Source organism: Suillus paluster, assembly GCF_016628075.1.
Source record: "Suillus paluster strain FC165 chromosome Unknown EDB91scaffold_102, whole genome shotgun sequence".
Taxonomy (NCBI): domain Eukaryota; kingdom Fungi; phylum Basidiomycota; class Agaricomycetes; order Boletales; family Suillaceae; genus Suillus; species Suillus paluster.
The window spans coordinates 87,122-103,352 of record NW_024537662.1 but is presented as its reverse complement, the minus strand read 5'-3'; the positions used below and the strand labels follow the sequence as shown (position 1 = coordinate 103,352).

Genomic DNA, 16,231 nt, shown 5'->3' with positions numbered 1-16,231 from the left:
TTGCGACAGAGGCAACGCTGGTCCCCAATGACCGTTCTATATCTCAGTGTGTGTAGCTTGCGTGACACGTGATTGACCAGTTGTGCTGATTTGAATTTTCTTGGTGCGCTATGTTGGAATATTATTTGCTATGTATGTTTGCAAGGCTAGGCAATTGGCGTTGTGCTAATCAGCCATCTCTCACAACAAGCGCCAGCATGCTGAGTATGTTTCCTCACATGTGCTGTGTTTATGTCTTCTGACCTGCGGCATACAGCTGCAGTTCCGACCATCCCAATGACAGATGCAGTGAGTATTTTGCCCCGGTTCCTGCCATTCCCATCCAATTAACTGCACTCCCATGTAGGGGTGAGGTGACTTGACCCGCTCGTGTACTCAATGTAATGACTCCCACAGCTGTGAGTACATCCGGAGTCTAATCCTCCTGATCATTGACTGGATTCGTCAGGCCTTATTGTGCACATCGCAATGGATTGGACAAATGTTGTCATTTTTGCAATTATAGGCGGTGAGCTACACAGCTGCATTCCCTCAGTGATATTTGCTTAACTGAAATATCGTGCAAGTCATCATGATGACTCGGTTATATGCCATGTATCAGCAATCCAGAACGGTGGTGATACTTCTCATTGTCGTCTTACTAGCTGTCACCATCGCCAATGGAGTGATCAACGAAATAGTAACTAGGCATACCTCAGGAGGTAAGCTCAAAAATACTGAAGACCATGAGGCTCATTGACGAATGCCAGAGGTGTACATTCTCTTTGGCACCTATGAGTGTGCTATTGACTATGCGGAAAATGACCAACTTCTGAGTCCCATGACTTGGATACTCTCCACTATATGGGAGGTCCTCGCACTGTGTCTCGCAGTCTGGATTGCTGTAAAACATTTTCGTGAACTGCGACGATCATCTACAGGAGGGATTATCGGGGACTGTTTTACGGTGTTGGTGAAAACTCACGTGGTCTACTTTACGAGGTGAGCTTGTAATGTGAATGTGGTTGTTCCGTTTCACTGAAGCTTCGCACGTGCTAACTCAGCTTTGTTGCTGGTTCTTGCTTCCAGCTCGGTTATTTGTTCTCAATCATCTCAGCGGTATGTCGATCTGTCACTATCCTCTGCATGCGACCATAGTTCATCATTCCTTTAGAACCCATATTCCTTGCAAAATCAGATTTTTGCCGGTATCTCTCAAATTTTCTTGCTCGTGCGGTTGTTTGTGCTGGGACCGCGCCTGATCCTTGGCGTTCGGGAATACAACGCTAAGCTCGTGGACGATTCTGATGCAGCAACCGCTATGACTTCTATTGCTTTCCAGGAGCGTGTGCATGTGTCAACTAGCAGCAGTGTGTAGCACGGGAAATGCTCGATGTGATCAACAGTTGTCGGGTACTCTGCAGGTGGCGGGAGGTTTTTTTTTGTTCAAGTTTCGTTGTTGTACTTATTTATGTAAGTTATTTGGTGTTCTCAAGTAGCCTAAAATCAGCGTTTCAAAGACTCGAAGCGTTCGAACTTCGTTTACTTAGCCCGTGGACGCTGGCATTATTTAGGCCATCACACCCCTTGCCCAATGGCTGTCATCAAAATATGCCAGTCTTAATATAATAGAAGTATTATGATCAATACCCAGGGCACATACCACGTGTTCATCGTCTGTTTACTCTCTCGTTAGCTTGGGCTGGCAGTCGCTAACCAGTTCTTGAGGGAGTGGAAGAATGTACGTATCGGAGCCCGTTTAAATCCTCCATCAATTCATGCCGACTGAACTTCTGCGCTCATAGTTACCATGGGATTACGCAACGGTTCCCTCGTCTGTGATCATTGTTCGAGCAAATTTTTTGCGTTCGAGTCGTTTCAGACTGCATGGGCTGCAAAGGACTCGTCAGACCCTAAAGCAGGCTTCTCATACACTACTCAAACTTGGCAGGAGATCGATGACGGGGAAAACAAGGGATGTAACTGGTGCGATATTCTCTGGGGAGAGATTCCTGTTTGGTATCAAAACCGCAAGAAAAAGGAATTGCCCATGCCAGAGGAGACTTTCAAAATAACTGTACGGTTCGAAAAACAAAATTCAGAAGACAACATTGTCCTGAAAGTCGTGGTTGAGGACGACTGGCCCCCCACGTATCAGGTGGAATGCGACCCAGGTACATCGATTCTTGTCCTTTCGTGCAATATGACAAATTGTATGATATAGACGACAATGCGGCTGCCCTTGTCCCTGGCAGAAAGCTAGTTTGGCAGGTTCGCATCTCCTCGAGCCTTCAAGCTTGCATTGGACTGCCTCGCACAATGCACGCTTCGTCATCATTGTCCAAAACCTCAGAAAACAAGCCTTCCGACCCGTGTCATAGATTGCTCGAATCCAGAGCAGCCAAGACTTGTTCTTACCAAAGGCATGCAAGGCTTTTACACAGCACTGAGTTACGTTTGGGGTGAACCGCAGCCACACAGCCTCTGCACCACCAACCTCTCTACATACCTGGAATCGATCGATGTTCTCCTCCTTCCGAAAACCATCATAGATGCCATCGTTTGTACCCACAATCTCAATCTCCGTTATCTTTGGGCGGATACCTTGTGTATTTTGCAAGATTCGGACGAAGACAAACAGTGCGAGATTCCACAGATGTGTGACATCTACCAAGGTGCATACGTGACGATTATCGCCGCCAGTTCGCAAAAAGTCAGCGAAGGATTTCTCCACAACCGCAAAAGACCAATTGAAACACTACTACCATTCTGGTGCCCTGACGGGAAGCTCGGTACTATCTCAGTTGACGACACTGAGAGTGCAGACCCATCAAAAGAACCAGTGAATCGCCGAGCTTGGTGTTTCCAAGAGCGCCTCCTTTCCCCCAGGACCTTGGTATACGCTTCGCACACTCTCCAGTATCAATGTCAAGCAGCAATGAATGACATCGGAGACATCTGGAATTATCTTCCCTCGAAAGAACTGGGCGAATTGCGTTTGCCAGATGTGATGATGTCGCGCATACCATATGGCACGCTTTCGAGTGATGATGTGCCAGCGCTATTGGCAGCCTGGGAGGGTGTCCTATCCGACTACACGCAACGAGCTGTCTCACATCCCTCTGACAGACTCGTGGCAATCTCAGGAATCGCTCAGCTTTTCCAGCATCGGTGGGGAAATAGCAACCGATACATTGCTGGGTTGTGGGAACGGAATTTGTCCGCAGACCTCCTGTGGTACAGACATAGCCCGTCCTACGGAAGTCTCGTTACAGGGCACTATCTTGCACCATCGTGGTCCTGGGCTGCCACGATTGGATGGGTCGTTGCCGGATCGAACAAAAAAGTTGGAAACATTATATGGAACGTACAATCATGTGAAGCCATCCCAGTTTCCGACAATCACCCTCTTGGCCAGGTGAAAGGCGGCAGGTTAATTGTTAGAGCCATCGTAAGAGACGTGACCTGGGACCCCACAGAGCCCGAGCTGTTCGAGCTGAAGCAACCATGTACTTCAATGGCGAAGACAGCTGGAGAGCCCGATGGAGCACGAAGCTTGCAAGCTCCAGCTGCTGAGGATGGTGATGCCACTATTGGTGCGGGGCTAGCGGTTGAAGAAGATCAAATCGAAAACACTACCCATCCAAATGTCAACCCCACTTCTGCATCTCCCGTAGAACACGTCGATATTCGAGCGTGCGATAGCGAGCAAGGCAACAACGGAGTGAAGCCCATAAATATAGGTCGTTCCTTCATGGCAAACTTGTTCTCAAAGCTGGTGTCATGCCTCGTACGTCGGGAAAACGCGCATGTCGACGATAACGCATCCACAAAACGGCTTGCTGCGACTTCGCGGCTACAACACGACATTCGGGCGGAAACGATGACATCGCATGACCATCCAATGAACACGGCCACAGTAGCATCGACAAGGCCCGGGGAATCCAAAGTTATCGGCATAGAATACATAGACTCCGGAAGAGAGCCTGATCACGAAGGATCAACCTAGCCTTGCTAGAACGAGTCAATCCAGCGAAGTTACCGTGCCACCGAAAGGCCGAGAACGACACATCGGTTACGTGTATTTTGACTATGACTAGTGCAGAGGTCGGAGCTGACAAGGGCAAAGCTGTCGTGGTCAGCTCTGACAAAGATGAGAACGCAGGTCACTTGACGGGCTTGATTGTCGTTCCTGCAGAGAGCGTCACAGGAGAGTTCCGCCGTGTGGGCCTATTCCATGTTGATGGGAGGTTCTACGATGATGATGAAGCTCCTTACTGTGACATAAGGTCATGGCTGGATACACCTACTGAGGTCATTACGATAATTTGATGCGATGTTCGCTACTTCGAGTCAGCATCATATTTAATTTTATACTCTGCGTCCAGACGGTAGTGGTAATGAACAGAAACAGCAGGAAGGCCCGAAGATGAACGTCAAGCACTAGTATGTACTAAGCCAGCGAGAAGATGCTTGAAAATAGAATCTAGGGGCCCATTCAGAAGGAAACGGAAGGGGAACAAAAAAGATGGGCCTAAACGGCCCATCTATTATGCGTCAGCCGGGAATCGAACCCGGTGCTAGGCCATGGGAAGACCCAATGTTACCAGTACACCACTAACGCTTGGAAACAGTCGGCAACATTGCACAAGATATCCTGATTCGGTGGTTCACAAGTGTTGAACGAGGTTTCAACCGTTCCTTTGGAATCGACAGATCACCATCTCAGTCGTGCTACTCACAACTCCTGAGCCTACTAGTAAGTGGATGTACGTGTTATGTTCCAGATAAAGTTAGAAGGTAGTGGGTTTGAATTAGATAAGGAGCGGTATGGATGGAGAAAGGCCATGAATAAACTCGACAGTGCCAGGTTTGTTGCTGAGCCCAGCATCACCTGTTTCAGACCCACTGTCCGAGCCTGTCATTGACCGTGTATCTACAGATGAATGATCGGTGTCGTCTTCAGCAGAGGACTCCCCGACATCAGCGCCTCGCAGAGGGCTGTTGAGGGGAACTCCAATTGGCCTCAACACTGGAATAACATATTCTTCCTCTTCTTCCGCGATGCTGTCGGTTCGAGCCATACGACCCGCAGTATGTCGGATACGACGTGGAGCCTCTTGTTCAGAACTGGAGTTATCGCTAGGGAGGTACGCTAACGCCTAATCTCCGAGCCTGTTTCCGCTCGCGGATTCTGGCAAGACTTTGGCGTCGCTCCTCCATCCATTGTTCCTCGTCCACCTCAAAGACTATGGAGGCCCTACCAGTAGAATCAGATGAGACGATGATTTTCGGCTTCTCACTACGGACATAAACATGCACGCCAGCAGCTGCAAGCACCCGAACGATAGGCGCATGTGAGCTGCGAGTTCGCATACGGTGCGCATACGATGCCGTCATTCTGTGACATCGATCAGTTCGCGTCAGTGCAATGTTAACGAGTGGACTGACCCAGGTCCGAGGACGAACTCGCCGCCGAGTTGAGTAACATCACCGGCTTTTTCCCAGACAGGCATGCCAACACGGAGAGCATTTGCAATGACCATGGCAATGCCTCCCGCACGACCATGCCGTACGTAGCTACTGCGACGCTGCTCTTCTTTTGGGTCGATCGATTTCATAGTCATTCCCAGAATGCCATAGAGACGAGACGAGGGATCGGTATACAGGGCATAGGGCGTCCGGAAGATCTCTGGGGAGAATGAGCCTAGGTTGAATGAAACGAAAAGTAGCGCGCTTACGTCGGTATGACTTGATCATGTTAAACGAGCCGTTGCTGATGACAACAAGATTGATCCCCGACTGCTTGAGTACTTGGGGATCTACAGTATTGGCGATAGAAAACATATAATCCTGGCACATCGGACACCTGGAAGAACAAAATAAGCCTAAGCGCGTTTAATATCGACTAATAATCTCACCAAAAATGTCGGATAAATATAACGACCGTCTTCTGCTCCCGGAAGAGGTCGCCAAATGGAACCCTCAGGCCGTTTTCAGCCACGACGACACAGGACGCTGCGTCTACCAGCTGCTTCTTTGTCGGAAGGGCGTTCTCGTCAAAAATGTGAGCGAAACTAGAAGGAGCAGTAGATGGACGCGATGTCTGTTTCTCGCACGGCGGCTGCTCATTCAAATGAACGAGCCGCGGCTGAAGCTGCATCGTCTGAGGCCGAGGTTTCTTCGGAGTGAGAGGAACCGGTTCAGAAACAAGAGGCACGGGAGTGGAAGGGGAATGTGAGGTAGAGCTACCGGGGTCGAACATGTTGCCAGGCTCAGCGCTGGTAGGAGAGTCATATATAGACGTTTCCGTTGAAGGATAAGAGACATCAAGGGACTGCATATTCGCAGCAATCAACACCGGAAATAGTGTTGATGATTTGCGCCGTGGGCGAAACATGTTCTCTTCTGGAACGTGTTTCTCCTTGGACGGGCGCTCCGAAGGCGCTCCGATAGTGGTGGGCGTCGAGGGGATGGATTGATGGTGACGGTGTTTCGCGTTCCCAGTTTCACTAGGAAACTCAGCGAGACTGAGTCCGCTACGAGTTTTCCTAGGAAGGAATCGCGCGAGCTTCCCAACACGAGAACGAGACCCGTTCAGTGGCTCAACAGAGAACGTTGAGCCCTTGGGTTCGCACAGCAAAGACAGCACCGGAGCTGAATCATGCCGAGTTGGTGGAATAACAAGCGGGAGGAGGCTCTCGCTGCCATGACTCGCGTTGTGCTGCATCCGAAAAGGTTGAGCAGAATACGAAGGAGAGGGAAACCTGGAACTGGCTAATACATATGCCTGCAGATTTGTATGGCCATACGGTGACGTCCCGGGGGACGCGGAACACGTGCTAACCCGTGCTTCTTTCCGCGAATTTACGGCTGATCGCGAGCGCCTGCGCTTTGGCAACGTGCGAATACTTGGCGAATCGCTTTGTGAAGGGGGCGGCGGCCATCGTCCTATGTCTGAGGAAGTGTCATGGAGGCTTTGTGAAATATCACAGCTGCTTCTAGTGCTGAATGTCGTAAGGTACTCGAACTTGTTTACAGAAACGGGACTCGCCGGCGGCGTCATTTGATACGGATCAGGTGGGAAAGGACTGCCGCCGGTATATGGTAGGGTCGGTAGTTGTGACGTCGAGTCACCACTGAAGGTGAGGAGACCTAGTGTACTAGCAGTTCTAGTACGAAGTACTGAGAGGGGAGCAAATGGGTCGTCGGGGTCAGGGCAGGGATATCGTGCATCTAGCACAATACTTGGCGCTGGCTTTCGGCGGACCATGGAACGTGGTTGGGGAATGGAACTAGACGCATTAGTTGCTACAGGCATACTATGAACAAAAGGATCAATATAGTTTTAGTTGATATGATCGTCGGATCGAATAAGAGAGGGGAGCCGGTTGACACGTCTGGCGGGCTCCAGCTGGAGGGGAAAGCAAAGGATGTCAATTCTTTGCAAAGGGCATTTATGTGGTGATCAGCGTGTTTTCGATGAGGGTCTCTGGATCGGTAGAAGACTTGTACAATGATCAGAAAACGGGGGTAAACACGTGTGTAGCGCCTGTTGAGGGGACTCTCAAGAAGGCCCCCGTCTACGGCGCGGTAGCCTCATTTCCATCGCTTCACAATAGCTACCTCCTTATCGCCTACAACTGACTGCTAATTACTGTCAACAGTGAACAAAGGGCGATCTAAGTACGGGATTAGTACTCATCAATACTGGCGCTTTCTCAAGATAGACACTTCGGGACCTCGGTTCGACTAGCATATCAGTCACTGGTTATGTACACAGCGATCAAGCGAGTGACTGCGTGTCCAACCCACAACAAAGTCGTGGATCAAACAGAACTTTCACCTAGAAGAATGGTGCATGGTGCATGTCTGCAACAACCCTAGATTAGCTTCCCACAGTCGTTTAAAGATGTAAACATGAAATGATATCTGGCGTACGCAGAACATCACGTTATTAGAACAAGAGTCTGTGCTAACGGTAAAGGATTCATTAACCCCCCCTCATCAGCCATGGGCGTCCATCATTCATTTGCAGATGACATCACAATATAGTCTCTTGACGTTCAACACGCATCAATAATGGTAGCAGGTGCTTGAGGTTCTGCCATCAGCTGCGCACATCAGATCAGTATGAGATACTACATCTGCATAACATAGGACAACTCATACCTGGACAGTCAGCGCAGTGGTGTATATCATTGCGGCCATACCAGCTACGCCAAGAACGATATCCCCGATCTTCTCCGTGCGCGTCTTAGCAACAGCCTTGTAGTGCAGCATGGCAGGGTATACAAAACACAAAGGAACACTGTAACCATCGTCAATCTATCGTTACTCCAAAGGGTATCGATGCAGCGCTCACCAAGCAAAGCTACCGATCAGAGAGACGAACTTGTCTAGGTCCGCGGCGCCAACCGAGCTAATGACAGTGGAGACCGCGACGAGCCCGAAGCGGAATAGGTTCTTGAGCCATTTAACGCGAGGATCTTGCTTTCCGCTTCGCACGAAGAGCCCATTCTCGAGAATTCGCACGGCAGGGAAGAACTGGAGGGGTATAGATAGGAGGATGGCGAGCGAGTACAGGAACTGGACCTTGAAATAGGGGGTGCAGATATGAGATGCGAACGACGAAAATATCGTGATAGGCTTACAGATTGCGTGAGTTTGCTTTTTTGGTCGAGGTTGACCAAGACCACGGTCTGCACATCCGAACCAAAAGTCAGGTACGACAACGCGCCAGCGCCACCGAATAGGACTGTTAGAATGCACGATCAGGCTTGAACATATAACAAAACATTGAAAAGGCGCCTACAAAGCAAGCCGATCATGACGCCTGTTAGTACCTTGGGGAACTTGCGAGGCTCACGCATGGCGTCAGTAATAGGGATAACCTAACCCAGACCATCATTAATATTTCTTCGTTCCAGCATAGAATATGAAGACTTACCAAACCAATACCCTCGAAGGAAAATACGGCAGTTCTACGACCATTCTTTAGTCCCTAATCAACGCTCTAAACGCTAAACTCACCCAACAAATAAGGGAAAGTCCTTCGGGTTGAACATCTGCACTTCGGCGATACCCCGCTCTGCAATGAACGACATCTCACTACCAAATATGTACACCAGCCCAGCAAGGATAAATGCATCCGCAACGAGGGCGGCTACGCTGAGCTTGGCGAGATTACGTACAAGGGCGAGAGGGAGGAAAATCACGAGTTGCATAAGGATGAAATATTGCACAGACCAATCCGTTTCGCATTTGGTGACTGCAAGAACGAACGCCTAGACGAAGTTCAGTCCAGGATTGACAATAGAATGCGGGACCGCCACCTTTAGATTCTCAGCTACAAAGATCGTGTATGCAGAGACGAAACCAATCTGGGAAATCACAATCGAAGATAATATTAAATAACGCATCCAGGAACCATATAGAGCACCGCCGATATCTTCATTGCAGAGTGAGACACAGGTAAGTCAAAGGAAAGCGAGCTGACCTCCGAAGGACCCAGAGACGACAAACTTGGTTCTGACCAGGAGTAGGAAGGACCATAAGGAAACGAGCGCCACCACAGAAATCGTGATAACCGAGAACAATACACCACCATTGGCGAAGCTAACAACCATTTTCAGCTTCTGAAAGGGAAGACTGGCACGAGAATACATACGCTTTCCCCAGAAACAGGACCCCGGTACCGACGAACGCTTTCAGAAGCTGGAAAAATAAGCTAAATAGACTATACCCTTCACGGAGAATAAATAAACATACCATGAGAACGGCTTGGGTGACTGTTGCATCTCCGTGAGGACTGATAGAAGCTGCTCTCCGTCTTGTGCGCGACCTTGAGCGAGGCTTGAGTAAAGGTTCTGTTTCATCAAGTACTACGTTGATCTCCGAGTCAAGTTGAGAAGGGCCAGCACGAATAGTGGCTTCTTCATCTTCAAGCCTGTCTTCCTCTTCCTCCTCAAGGTCTTCTCCAGCCTGTTTGCCGATGATGAGCGTTGACTCTGACATATTGGTGAGGATGTAGACTTACAAATTGACCATATATATACAGGAAGTCGATGAAGTTATTAGTTGGGCGACGCTCCTCTCCACCATGATCGTTCGCGCGCATCAAAACATAGTTTCGTCTAAATCCTCCAGGCTCGTGTATGTGCTCGAAGGCAGGGGCAGACGGCGCAACAGAACCTGAGAAAGAGGATGCACGAGGCCGTGCAGCCTGGCGACGCTGATCGGTGTGCCATTTGTAAATGTCATGGCTTGGGTGTAGCTGTTAGCTTTCGGAAGGAACATAATTCTTAGATGAGCATAGCCTCACGTAATATCTGCGCCTGGAGCTTCATAGGGTATCGGAAATGCCTCCGTTTCCTCTCTGAGAGTTGCAGGAGGTGGGGTAGAGGAACCTACAGATGGAGCATCGTCGTTGAAGACACGCCCATCTAATTCTGAGCCAGCTATTGAGTTCGCGTCTCCGCGGTTCTGTCTCTCCTCCCGCATCAAAAGATGACGCCTAATAACCCTGGCCTTATCCTCGTCTGGGTGGTTGTCCAGGTCAAGAGCACCGGAATCAACACCGCTTCTAGGTGTGCCAGAGCTTGAGTGTCGTGCTGGGCTGATTCCGCCAGCAGAAGTTAAACGAGAGGCTCTGCCTAGGAATTCGCTTTGCGGAAGCAGGTTCATACCTGGAGAGCCGCTTGTGAAGCTCTCTGGCGTAAATCGTGCAGGTATATTGGGCACTGGAGGTGTTCCGGTATACTGTGCCCGCCAAGCACGGAGGTCTGGTGTGCCAGTGGGTGTTAGTGATCCTGAATGAAATGCATGAGCCTGGCGTGGGCTGCCAATATTAACTGGCCGTGATGGGGATGACATGGATCCAGAGGTGTATACTTAACAGTACTGATCAACGTGGTGGTCGTTCGAAGGAAGCAATCCAGCCAACTGAAAGGCTTATGGACTTTACTCATTTCCATATTGGGAGTAATGTGTTCACGCATTTGTGATTTCGTGCAGTAAGTACTAGTGCTCACTTATAAGTAGTCTTGTACTCATTCTTTATTTTTTTGAGATCATTCTTGAACGAGTATACGAGCCTTATAGCAGATATATGATGCCCGTAAGAAAGTCTAACCTAGTACTTATGTAGTGTGAGGGTGCTGATAAATGGCAGCGTGTGAATCTGAAACCGATTTCCGAACATCGATCAACTCGGACATACTTATATTAGGCATTAGGCCTTAGCGCTATAGGACGGTGAGAACACTAGTACTCAAGTGATTGCTTCTCCTTCTCTGGCATCAGGCTCTATGAATAGGGACCGTTTGATTGGTGGTCCATTGGAAGCGCCCTCAAGTATTTACGAGAAACAAGTCCTGAGCTATGCCAAATGCGTAATGAGCCCACTCAGTGGCAGTCTTTGCCAGGCCAATTAACGTTTTCAGGTAGGGCTGACTTGCACAGTGACAGCGCTTGCATATAGCCTTCTCTTCTTTTCTTGAACCACAGAAAATGCGACGCGAATGCGAAGATTTCAGAGGTAAGTAAGTGGCCTGCCATACGTGTTACTAATCTTGTTGTGAATACTTGCCCATAGGTCAAACAGCCGCACGTCCGTCACGAAATTGGGTGATATGGCGCATCCTTGCGTCAGATGGACCATTCTGACGCCACCGCCGCCTTCGCCCTCCAAGTTGCTGGTATCCGTTCCATCTCTTGATACAGTACGCCTTCCGCACATTCATTCTTCTTTTGCTCGCTCTGGGGGTTGTTTCATGAACAACGTCATTATCTCCGGCACTGATACACTTGCTCACTTGGTTGGGTCGGCATGTGTGCAAGTCGAAGCTGCCGGTTTCGAGGTCAAGAATATTGATGTCCTTGGAATGCAATACACTATATCATCACAAAATATGGAGGTAGTACCTGAACTGGGTTAAAATAATCGAGGGAAGTCCCCTCAACAGCCCCATGAAATATCTCCCCTACTACCGCCGGGTTTGGTTATAGTATTGCATTCCGATCTGCCCCCTCGCCTACAGCACATTAACCTCGCGGCAAGCAGCACCCGGCACGAGTGAAGCCCTTATACACGGCCTGCCAGTGATTGGCCGTTTGCTTTCAACCTTCTCCACAATCTGTGGGAGTCAGGGATCTGCTTCCATAGGATCCAATCATCCAAGCTTGTCAATATTGGAATGTCCGAGTCCGATTCCGAAAGTATTGCTCTTTTCCAGCGTAACTCTTTCCAAGTCAGACCTCGGGCGAGTCGATACTCAAAGCAGTTAGTTTGTCCTCGACTGTTAGTGCGCACTTACTTATTCTTTGACCTGCACATGCAGCTCATGACCTTCATGTCACATCGAATAATGAAAGGCATTCCCACGAGTTCTTTTGACCGACAATTTGCCGTTTCGAGTGCATGCAGGTCAATCTAATGGACCGTCGTAGTAGACCTAGTAATTGCTCTTTTTCCAGACCCCAGGCGAGTCAATATACTTGACGGTGGTTTAGTTGTTGTTGTTTATTGGTACTCGCACGCTTATTCTCTGACCTGCACATGCAGCTTAATTGCTTCTATGATAGCCTTCTATAGCACGTGCTGAACCCATCAACTCAAGTCTCATGATACGTTGATGTACCCAGGTCTACTTTCTATGGTACGAGTGGCGGCCGCCGTTGCTATTAGAATTATCAATATGAGATTTTAGATATCCCTGTGAGTGATAAAAGATGGGGAGGTCATCCAACTTGACCTTCTCTCACGTTTCCCCCGAATTTTGTCATGGACCTAGCACATGGAGCTTTGGTCGTGGCTCTCCTTGCCATAATCGGTGTAACGACAAGTTCCACCAAGAAGAAAGCGCAGGGACACCTCCCTTTACCTCCTGGTCCAAAACCCCTGCCCATCATCGGCAACCTACATCGCATGAACACCGATTTTCCTTGGATCACGTACAAAGAATGGAGTGATATCTATGGTCTGCCTCTGCCATTCTGCGAGATTTCCAGTCAGTATTTGACAGAGTTCTAGGCGACATCATATACTCTCGTATCCTCAACCAAGATGTCATCATCTTGAATTCTGAGAAGGTAGCGCGAGCGCTTCTTGAGCAGCGCTCAAGCAATTATTCTGACAGACCCCGTTATGCTACAATGGAATTGCAAGTAACGTGATCTCGTGTTGTAAGACCTACTCATACTGTTGCTCTTCAAGGTTTGGTATTTCATTTAGGACGGTCATGCGAAGCTACGGTGATGCTTGGCGTAGGCACAGGTAAGCATAGGTTGTGCGCTCGTTGGGGTTGTTTATGCAGCCCATATCTTAGACGAATATTCCATCAGGCCTTCCGCCCTGAAGCCGCTGTTATCTACCGACCTATGCAGCTTCGCCAGGCGCACCAGCTCCTGGTCGATCTTCTCCATGAACCGGCTAACTATGAACTGCATCTAGAAACGCACTCAGCATCCATCATCATGTCTGCTGTTTATGACTACGAAACAAAGCCCGATGATCCCCTCATTTCCATGATTCGGGGGGCAATGGATAGAATTATTCATGCTGAGACCCCAAGCAAGGCGGCTATCATTGACTCCTATCCTGCCTGTAGGTGGTGTTCGCAGTTTCGAGATGATTACCTTGATAAAACACAAACATAGTGACTTTAATCCCTGCCTGGTTCCCCGGAGCATCATTCAAGCGTCATGCTTTAGAACTGAAGAGCGTACTCAATGATATGGTTGAGAAACCGTTCGAATATGCGCTCGATAGAATTGTAAGTACATACCTTCTGAGGCGCTTGATGTTCTGCTTAGGCGTTTAGTCCTCTGGGTTGTCTGCCCCTTCCATGGTCTCCGAAGGACTCGCGCGATTCCAAGGCGACGCATCCTTTGAGTTAGCAATCAAAGAGTCTAGTGCCACTGCGTTCGGGGGTTAGTTCATTTCTCATCTACATGCGATATTAGTTGACTGTGTTTCCAGCTGGTTCTGAGACTGTGAGTCCGCAAACAACGTTTGCTTGTTAACAACCTTTGATTTCATGACCTAAGACACATTCGACTCTGCTTGTCTTTATACAAGCGATGGTTCTCAATCCAGAAGTTCAGAAACGCGCTCAAGCCGAAATAGATCATGTCGTAGGATCTGACAGACTCCCCGACTTTGGCGATCGCCCTTCTATGCCATACCTTGAAGCTGTCCTACGCGAAACATTGAGGTTCTATCCGATTGTACCTCTCTGTAAGGCGCCTGTGGCAAATTTATGATTGGCGATCCCTTTGATGACAATTCCACAGCCGTACCTCACGCTGCTGTGAACGATGACGTGTATGAAGGATACTTCATCCCGAAAGGTGAGCAGAGGACTTGAGTGACGATATTTTGACCTTCTTACATGCTCTCAATCAGGAATAACTATCGTAACGAACGTCTGGTACGAAAAATCTTGAAAATAACTCTTTCCCTCTCACCATCCCTGTTCCCAGGGCAATGACGCACGACGCAACCAAATACCCTGCTCCTTTCGAATTCAAGCCCGAACGATTCTTCACACCTTCTGGCGATCTGAACGACGATCAAGTCACTCCCATCTGGGGCTGGGGCCGACGCATATGTGTGGGGCGTCACATTGCAGACGCGTCTCTATGGTCTGCGATCGCTTCCATGCTCGCTGTCTTTGATTTCTTGAAAGCTAAGGACGCAAGCGGAAAAGATATCGATTTTGAACCTCGGTGGACCTCCGGGGTGGCGTCGTATGTATCTCCTACAGGTACTGGCGCGTGTAATGCTGACCGGTAGCAGGCGTCCCGTGAAATTTCCGTGTCGGATAGTCCCTCGAAGACGTGACATGGATGCAGAGAATCTGGCATCCTTGATTAGCATCGCCGCGTGATTCGTGGGCTATGACTTGTTTTCTGACATTCTCCGTGTATGTGACTACCTGGATTGTAACATATTCTTTCGTTTTCGTATCCATAGAGCGTACAACGGGCATGTTGCCAGCGTATGACTTGCATTTCATTTTCCCGCACCATGAACCTCTGCTGCTTGTATTTCATCATCATGAGCCCATCATCCGAGGTCAGTGCCTACCTTCACGCCTACAGTCAATCACCGCTTACTGAGTTGAAATCCGCATAAGCTACCTGAATATTTGAAAGAACTTAGCACAGTGCATGCCCCGTCTCCATCTCTGAGGTAATCATGTGTGCCGAAGTGGGTTAGCCACATCCTCGGGTGTGGAACTTTTGTGCTAACTCGAGTACAACCACTGCGCCAGTGATTACTAGGTTGCGTCCCCCGCAATTCAAATGAACTTGGTTTTACAAAGGCTTATGAGACAGCAAAAAATTCAGTCAACGTGTGCTCCCAGCATGCTAAAAGCTCTTGGTCAAGCAATATCGGCGGAGAACGCCACATACTGATTGTCCAACTGGTTGCTTTTGATGAAACCAGTACAGCTTTGGTAAGACCGTGTTTTCTCTTCACTTACCAAGGTTTCCTGGTGCCTCGCCTGGACATGCTTTGAAGCTACCATTCTCGACGGCGTCACTGGAGTCCATTGGCCTGATGTGGTCTCTCCCAGTAAGTGTCACATCCATATTGAGATCCACCCTGTTATGGCCTGGTGATTTCCGTCTGTCGTGGCGTATCTTGTTGACGCGATTTACTACTGCTTCTTGAGCGCTGTTAGGTCGTCTTGCATAAGATCCACCGTAATACGGGTGTTGTTGCCGCGGTCACGCTCCAGCAAGTGCTCGAAGGTGAGTCTGCTAGCATTTTTCCTTTTTGATATTCAATTGGGTTCGTGACTCCATGGCTCACGCGCTATCCCCGCCGCACATTTATGAAGTATAGGGGATGTATGCTGAAGTTGGGGCGTAAACCGGACCGGGGAGAGAGATGAAAGGTCAATTAGAGTACTTTCTGTCATTGCCGATTAGCAGTAGAGTAGATCATCGTTACAACTTCACAACATTCAAACTTCACATCTCTCCGTCATGATGATAATCATTTGTACAACAAACATACAATGATACGTCGATTCCAAGCAATCACGAAGACTGAATTGATACATGGTGGGCGCTGTAGTTCCTCAGCACTTGCACTTTCCCGCCTCGCATGCGCACCTACGCATTCTGAATCAGACTGCGTGGACAAGAGTAATAAAAGATAGTGCCGCTCACGCGTCGCCGCACTGGCAGGTGCTAGAGCCGCACGCCGCTTGAGAAACAGGCACTTGAGTGGCCTGCG

At 49.0% G+C, this 16,231-nt stretch overlaps 5 protein-coding genes and 1 non-coding gene across 6 annotated transcripts; 3 read left to right on the top strand and 3 right to left on the bottom strand.

Moving 5' to 3' along the window:
* Positions 1 to 571: 571 nt before the first annotated feature.
* On the top strand, positions 572 to 4,311 carry EDB91DRAFT_1350475 (heterokaryon incompatibility protein-domain-containing protein; the record flags this gene model as incomplete). Its single annotated transcript, XM_041326067.1, has 11 exons — positions 572 to 701; positions 750 to 981; positions 1,044 to 1,098; positions 1,154 to 1,327; positions 1,676 to 1,720; positions 1,785 to 1,805; positions 1,862 to 2,153; positions 2,204 to 2,250; positions 2,333 to 3,898; positions 3,951 to 4,053; positions 4,085 to 4,311. 11 exons carry the CDS (start codon positions 572 to 574, stop codon positions 4,309 to 4,311), a joined length of 2,892 nt encoding a protein of 963 aa, XP_041171484.1.
* A 221-nt stretch (positions 4,312 to 4,532) lies between these two features.
* EDB91DRAFT_t107 lies at positions 4,533 to 4,603 on the bottom strand. Its single transcript has one exon. It is a non-coding gene; the product is annotated as a tRNA-Gly (tRNA).
* Positions 4,604 to 5,121: 518 nt separating this feature from the next.
* On the bottom strand, positions 5,122 to 6,142 carry EDB91DRAFT_1061481 (uncharacterized protein; the record flags this gene model as incomplete). The annotated part of the gene is made up of 4 exons (XM_041314447.1): positions 5,122 to 5,380; positions 5,431 to 5,671; positions 5,721 to 5,848; positions 5,901 to 6,142. The coding sequence occupies 4 exons, from the start codon at positions 6,140 to 6,142 to the stop codon at positions 5,122 to 5,124; spliced, it is 870 nt and encodes a 289-aa protein (XP_041171483.1).
* A 1,494-nt stretch (positions 6,143 to 7,636) lies between these two features.
* On the bottom strand, positions 7,637 to 10,934 carry EDB91DRAFT_1165817 (amino acid transporter). Its single transcript, XM_041319972.1, has 13 exons — positions 10,304 to 10,934; positions 10,019 to 10,244; positions 9,751 to 9,963; positions 9,650 to 9,696; positions 9,479 to 9,597; positions 9,315 to 9,430; positions 9,013 to 9,266; positions 8,930 to 8,963; positions 8,795 to 8,873; positions 8,634 to 8,737; positions 8,345 to 8,574; positions 8,152 to 8,290; positions 7,637 to 8,093 (listed from the first exon to the last, which is right to left on the bottom strand). Exons 1-13 carry the CDS (start codon positions 10,852 to 10,854, stop codon positions 8,046 to 8,048), a joined length of 2,160 nt encoding a protein of 719 aa, XP_041171482.1. The 5' UTR covers positions 10,855 to 10,934; the 3' UTR covers positions 7,637 to 8,045.
* Positions 10,935 to 11,490: 556 nt separating this feature from the next.
* Positions 11,491 to 11,918, top strand: EDB91DRAFT_1086692 (uncharacterized protein; the record flags this gene model as incomplete). Its single annotated transcript, XM_041316091.1, has 2 exons — positions 11,491 to 11,522; positions 11,576 to 11,918. The coding sequence occupies 2 exons, from the start codon at positions 11,491 to 11,493 to the stop codon at positions 11,916 to 11,918; spliced, it is 375 nt and encodes a 124-aa protein (XP_041171481.1).
* An 845-nt stretch (positions 11,919 to 12,763) lies between these two features.
* On the top strand, positions 12,764 to 14,870 carry EDB91DRAFT_1061518 (cytochrome P450; the record flags this gene model as incomplete). Its single annotated transcript, XM_041314452.1, has 12 exons — positions 12,764 to 12,959; positions 13,013 to 13,151; positions 13,196 to 13,255; positions 13,308 to 13,585; positions 13,639 to 13,754; positions 13,803 to 13,911; positions 13,961 to 13,974; positions 14,029 to 14,218; positions 14,275 to 14,331; positions 14,387 to 14,411; positions 14,464 to 14,730; positions 14,780 to 14,870. The coding sequence occupies 12 exons, from the start codon at positions 12,764 to 12,766 to the stop codon at positions 14,868 to 14,870; spliced, it is 1,542 nt and encodes a 513-aa protein (XP_041171480.1).
* Between the last annotated feature and the right edge of the window lie 1,361 nt (positions 14,871 to 16,231).